The sequence below is a fragment of the Protopterus annectens genome, chromosome 1.part1 (assembly GCF_019279795.1).
Source record: "Protopterus annectens isolate FY-2018-M chromosome 1.part1, PAN1.0, whole genome shotgun sequence".
Lineage (NCBI taxonomy): Eukaryota > Metazoa > Chordata > Ceratodontiformes > Protopteridae > Protopterus > Protopterus annectens.
This window is the reverse complement of record NC_056726.1, coordinates 1,544,329,992-1,544,336,622: the sequence shown is the minus strand read 5'-3', so window position 1 is coordinate 1,544,336,622 and position 6,631 is coordinate 1,544,329,992. Positions and strand designations below refer to the sequence as shown.

General features: G+C 41.8%; 1 protein-coding gene across 1 annotated transcript in view; it reads right to left on the bottom strand.

Moving 5' to 3' along the window:
• The window catches only part of LOC122813854 (cytoglobin-1-like), a 15,049-nt gene extending 9,002 nt beyond the window's left edge, over nt 1-6,047 (bottom strand). The window contains exons 1-2 of the mRNA XM_044086394.1: nt 5,953-6,047; nt 4,870-5,119 (exon numbers count right to left, since the gene is read on the bottom strand). Coding sequence (XP_043942329.1) covers nt 4,870-5,119; nt 5,953-6,047 — 345 coding nt within the window. The remainder of the gene's footprint in view (nt 1-4,869; nt 5,120-5,952) is intronic.
• Nucleotides 6,048-6,631: the final 584 nt, after the last annotated feature.

Below are 6,631 nucleotides of genomic sequence, written 5' to 3'. Positions count from 1 at the left end.
AAAGCCAATTCACCACCCTCTCCAGTCATATGGCCCTAAAGATAATGTAGCTTCACTTGGGGCTTTAGCCATCTAGTTCAAGCACTTGACATTTTTCTATTGCCCCACTTGTGCCATGTATTACTCTTACCCATATCCAAGCTGAGGAGGTATATCTGTCATTGTATGCAAAGTAAACAGTGCAAACTGAATTTCCAGCCAGAAGGGAATCAGCAAAGCAGGTTACTTTCTAGCTACTGGTCACCCACAGTACAAACAAATCCTCATCACTAGCTCAGCCAATCCCTTCTGGCCTACATGTGATTTTATTTTGCAGGTCCTGCATTTTGTAATTCTCTGCATTATACTGCTAACAGGCTCATTTCCTGAAACAGTGTGCGGTGCCTTTCTACTGCCACAAAGCTTAGATATGGCAAATGATTTTTTTGGATGATATTTTGGCATGCTCTGCTCCAAAAAAAAAGGAAGCCAATCTGGTGGTTCCCCCACCATAAACAAAAATTTACAACAGAAGGAAAACGCTGCTGCAGAAAAGAGTGAAGTCTCAAGACTGGAAAAACTCCCTTGTCAGCCTCAGCAAATCACTGATATCCATCATGAAATCCTCTAAGCTAGCTACAAAAACAAAATTGCTGCAGATTCCAAAGAACAACCATAAGGCATTCTATAGTTATGTCAAGAATATACATGTCAATACTCAGATCTGCTCTAAGTTACAGCACAATGGCTATACATATACAGAACCAACTGATATTGCCAACATATTGGCTGACAGGTTCAGCTGGAACTTTACCCCCCTTTCACCCATTAAAGGTCCTAACACAATTCCCGAGGAATGCCAAGTCCCCATTATCAAAGCTACACAGGTAAAAAACATAAGCCAAGAATACAGCTTCCATGGGACCCGATAATATCCATGGCTGTGGCTGTGTTCTACATGAATTACAAAGTGAACTGGCCTCACACCCCCAAGTACCCTGTTCAATCACAGCCTCATTTCAGGCTTTGTTCCTACTGAATGGGCACTGCTATGGTCATCCCACTCCACAAAGGGGGAGCAACTACAGACCCTGAGAACTACCACCCCATTAGCCTGACGAGTGATGTGCAAGGCTATGGAGCGTATAATCCTGAACCTTATAAGGACATAGGGAATCTCCAAACTCTGGACCCCACACAGTTTGGATTTGTGAAAGATAGATCATGCCTGCTCAACCTGATGTCATCAGAGCTGTGGATGAGGGCAAGGTAGTTCACACAGCCTACCTGCCAAGGCCTTCAACACCATCCCTCACTCAGGGATCAGATAGGGATTTATGCCTAGTTTAGTGAGTCTATGTCATAAGATAGGTTGCCAACTGGCTCACTGAAAGTAGTTGATTCCAAATCTGACTACTGACTAAGTTACAAGTGGTGGCCCACAGGGATCGGTCCTAGGTCCTCTCCTGTTTGGCATCAATGTCTCTGAAGTTCAAGACAACTCAAAGGGACTCTGGCTGACCAAGTTTGCAGATGATTGCAAACTGGGAGAATTTATCAATTCCCCAACTGATGTTGGGGTTCTACAAAAAGGCCTCACCAACACCAATGACCGGTGCCAGAACCATGGCCTTAATCTCAAGGCCAAAAAGTACATGGTCATTCCAACTGGGAAAAATTCACTGCAAATGACCTACCACATAGGCAGTAGTCCACTAAACACTAAACATGTGATAAGAGACCTGGGGACACAGGTAGACAGTAACCTCTCCGTTAATAACCACATTCCCCCTGTAGTCAGAAAGTCCTATGTTGCACTTATTACAAAAGGTTTCTCATAATCCCTCTCTACCAGTCCCTCATTAGACCCATTATAGAATACACCTCATCTGGTATGTACCTCACTAGACACCTACAACTGGAAAAGCCACAAAAATACCTCATTAAGAGGATCTTAGGCCTTAGACACATGCCCTATAGGGACAGACTCTCCAGTTGTACTGTCTTATCACCTACTGAGATGGTATCTTCGCTTGATCTACAAAGCCATGTCTGACCCAGAGCTGCTAGATATGCAGCACCTAAAGAAACCCCAATCCCTCCATGCCATGCTGTTCAGGGACGTAAACTAAATTACCACAACAGAACATTCTGGAGGGACAAGTTCCTAACCCAGAGACTTCCCATTCTGTGGAACAAACTTCCCATTCATGTCAAGCAGAGCACTTCACTGGCCCTTTGAGATATCTTGACAAGTGGATGGGCAATAGGAAGTTCACCCTGGGGATCACTTATGGCCTTGCTTGACAGGGGCACTGGGAACCTACTTTGGGTAGCATAATTCCAGGGATTATTGGGCTAGGCATATATAAGCTCCAGGACCATTCGTCTAGTACTCACCTATGACCCTAGGTCATGAGACCCAGAGTATTATTCTGACTGCTTGTTTCTTTATATAAAGACTTCCTATTAATTGCCAGGATTTTGAGGATGGACACTTGCCCCAAAGTACACTTGGGATTTCATATGTTCATTCAAGTTTGTCATACCAAATTTATACTACACACTTGTGACCAAAAGCCACTTCAGGCACTTCATAGGTTCATAGATAGTACTAGGCTAACTGCCCTTGTGGGTCATTTTAAGCATAGCCAATTTCCCCATGTAAGAATCAAACCGTCCACCTTGTGTCTGTAAGCTGGATACCTTAACCATTAACCCAACCTCCCACCCACTTTGCAAGGAATAAAATGTTTCAGTTATATCCTACAGTACAAGGAATTATAGCCATTTCAGTAACTCGTGATTAGTCCCAATAGAAGATGCAGTGGTTTGCATTTGTTAGTGGGGTAACTCCCATTAATTATTAGTTCTCGAGTGCGATTGGATTCACTCAGAATGTAGAACTGATCCAGTATTTGCTATGACAGAGAGCTCACACAACTGACAGGTCCCAAGAACCCAATGCTGTTCATTCATGCAGACGTGGCGTTTGTGGCAGAATGTGCATTTTGTGTTTTCCATTCCTTTTTCTTGAAGGCACATTATGGATGGAAGAGTTTACCAAGAGTTGCAATGGCAGCAAATGGGAAATCAGACGCAGACAATACAAACAGATGGGAATAGTGGGGCAAGGTAACAGCTTCAAGCTTCTGGGAGGGTTGGTTGACAATGAAAGTCTGGCTGGTCAGCATGATGGAAACCAAATATGAAGTGCACTGTACAAACCAGTGATGTTAGTACTACTGTATACTACTGATGTAGGAAGTGCCAGAGACTGGTGATTGGATTCAGATCTACTGTATACTACTGATGTAGGAAGTGCCAGAGACTGGTGATTGAATTCGGATCTACTGTATAATACTGATGTAGGAAGTGCCAGAGACTGGGGATTGGATTCGGATCTGCTGTATACTACTGATGTACGAAGTGCCAGAGACTGGTGATTGGATTCAGATCTACTGTATACTACTGATGTAGGAAGTGCCAGAGATTGGGGATTGGATTCGGATCTACTGTATACTACTGATGTAGGAAGTGCCAGAGACTGGGGATTGGATTCAGATCTACTGTATACTACTGATGTAGGAAGTGCCAGAGACTGGGGATTGGATTCGGATCTGCTGTTCCGCACAGTTCATCCCAAGAAGCTTCAATAGTCAGGTGCACCTCTTATAGGTAGGAGTGGAAGTGCCTAGTGAAAGGGTTGCATTAAAGAAGTGCTTAGGTTTATCAAGCAAATGATAAACAGCATTTAGTACCACTACCCCTTAAGTTTTGGGCCAATATTCAACTCTATTAAACTCCACTCCACTTACTAGAATCCACCTTCATTGACTATCACAAAGAAATAGAAAGTCTCACTTTGTTACCCCTCCACCCCATTTTATTAGTGCCCTGGATAGCTTTATAATCTTCCTTCATTAAGAGGGCAGTATCTAACTACTCATAGGAGTAGCTCAGGCAAGCATACGGGGTGATGGTTAGGTTTTATACATGACTGCATCATCCTTCTGTCAAGCCCCCATGTAGCACTCTCATCTTTGTCCTACAACTGGCCCATCCAATTCCTCTGTCCTACAGAGATTTAAGGTAGCTTTATACTTCTGTGCTATTAAGTAGGACTTGGCCCTTTTTATCATGTAGGTCAAAAAGTAATACCTGCTGGGGATTCACTACTATGATGATGAGTGAGTGTCGATGTGCTCAGAACACTCAGAATAATTAATGGGAACTTTCTTCGTCTTCACCCATGGACAAGGTAGGTTTTATAGCCCTAGACAACTTACCCTTTATTTTAAGGACCAAAAAGATAATCCCATTTTATTCAATGACCCTTCTAAGACCAGATCAAGCTCAATACCTTTAGTCTGCTTTAGACTGTAATCCCCATTCCCTCTATATTTTAAGGGAAAAAAAGATCTTTGCTTTCCCCACTCTGTATAGCAGATCTCTAAATCTCTAAAGTTAAATAGAGATTGTGCTGGAGGAAACATGCCTTTTAAGAACTACACAATGCTACCACATCAGCAGCACAGATACATAGCAAAGTGTTTGTTATTTGAATAGTTTTGGCCTTGTGAATTAGGACTTCCTGAGCACCCATTAGACTCAGTTCATACAGGTGAAGCAGTTCCCCACACCAATAGGAGTGCAGCGGTGCTTTTCATGTGCCAGTTATTTTGCTATCAGACAGCACATTAAGAAGGCACTAACTAATAACATACACAAGCAACAAGTTACATCAACAGGATCAAAACTAGTATGGACAGTAAAATTCACCGTGCTTCAATTTTAAAAGTTGTCTCCTACAGCTAGAGCATTAGTTTACCCCAAAATAACTAATTCTCATTCAGATCTTACTTGCTACAGAACTCAGACACAACTTACTTCAAATTCCTTTACATCCACTTTGAGTTCCACAGCATGCTTCTTGCCTAAAGGCTCAATAGTAGCTTTTAAAGCATCCATATTGTCCACTTGCTGTACCATATTATTCAGAGATGACAAAACTTTCTTGCCATGGGTGCAAACGTCTGATAGGCCTTCAAGTTCTGTAACTGAGGCAGTTCTTGCAATGGACTGTAGTTCTTTGAAGTTTGTGAAGCAGCTCACAGTATGTGGGTGTTCTTTGAACATTCTAGAAGACAGCAAACAAATCACTGATAACAGATACAACATCTATAGCAACAAGAGTTAGTGCTAATACTGGTGTATATAGCAAAAGTCCTGCCTATGGCCCAGACAAGCCAGCTTTACTTAACAGCTCATACAGCTGAGATACAGGGAGGATGAGAAGAGCATCCACTCAAGCACACCCAGTACATCTCCAGCAGATACCAGGGAGAATCATTTATGAAGCAATGGCAGCAACTGTTACCACAGACGTAGGCATGTATGCTGGCATGCTCCACTTACATTGGGCCATAAACACTTCCTGCTACTAGTACGGATGTATTATACCATTAGTTGAGCATAAAGCACCTCTCCAGGCCTGAGCATAGTTGAGAACAAGTTTGTGAGGGGTGACTATGTTTGGTTCTACACAAGGACCAGTAGACAAGCTAATGGTCAGCTATAGGAACAACAGAGCAAAGTGTATTATTGCTAGCCAAGAGTCCATACTCTATTGGGTATGGAAAGAAATGTTTAGGGTGGTGGGGGGAAAGCCAACCTTTATCACATTTGTCTTCTGTCAAATAGAATTAATAAGACAATGAATTGAGTAAGGCAATTTGTTAACTTCTGCTGGTAAGTGAACACATTCACTGTCCCCAATTATACCTCCTAGTTTGCTCTGAAACTTAAGCAAGCTAAAATTAAAGTGTACATAGTTGTGTGCCTTTATCTCTCATTACTTTTAGCTTTACCTAAAATTCTTCAAGGTTGAGAAGTATGCATCAAGAGGTTTTAAATACACATACAACCAAATACTGAAGTATATCTTTAAGTTTCAGCTCATTAAAAAATTACCTGCTCAATACAATGGCTCCATTGTCCTCAGCATTTACATAAAATTTCTGCCAAACACTCTTAGCCTTCTGAATGTCTGCAGTAGCCAAAGACATTGCTGTTCAAAGTGGATACCAAAAACAAACAAAACAGAGAAATCATGCTATAACTATAAAGCTTACAATACAGAGCTGGAGTTATTTATATAATTAGCCAAAGTACTTCTCCAGTGAGCTGTCAGACCTGCAGAAATAGGTAATTGTCATTAATCTGGCAAAGGAAGTTTAACCCTTTCAGCACCACACACATTTGCTATACATATGGTCTATAGTACTACCTTCCCAGTCAGAATGCAGGCTGTTTGGGAAAGGGGTGGGACAGATGGCACCTCAGCTCCCTACTCTGCTGTGCAGATTGAAAGAGAACAGTTATGTATGGTAAGTATGTTAAAGGGTAATATTAAGAACCACTGATGAGACTTTTGGGGATTAAGATAATGGTACTTCTTAATTTTGTAATACGTATTGGGCCACAGATTGCAACTCTGATTGAAAAACAGACATATTTTACTGTTGGTTTTAATTTCCATGAGATTTTTAGAGGATAGTACAGGCTATCTTCTACATACTGTATAACAGCTATGCCTGAAACTTCAATCTTTCATGAAGCCTGTACATATTTTGCTGAGGTGTCTTCCTTC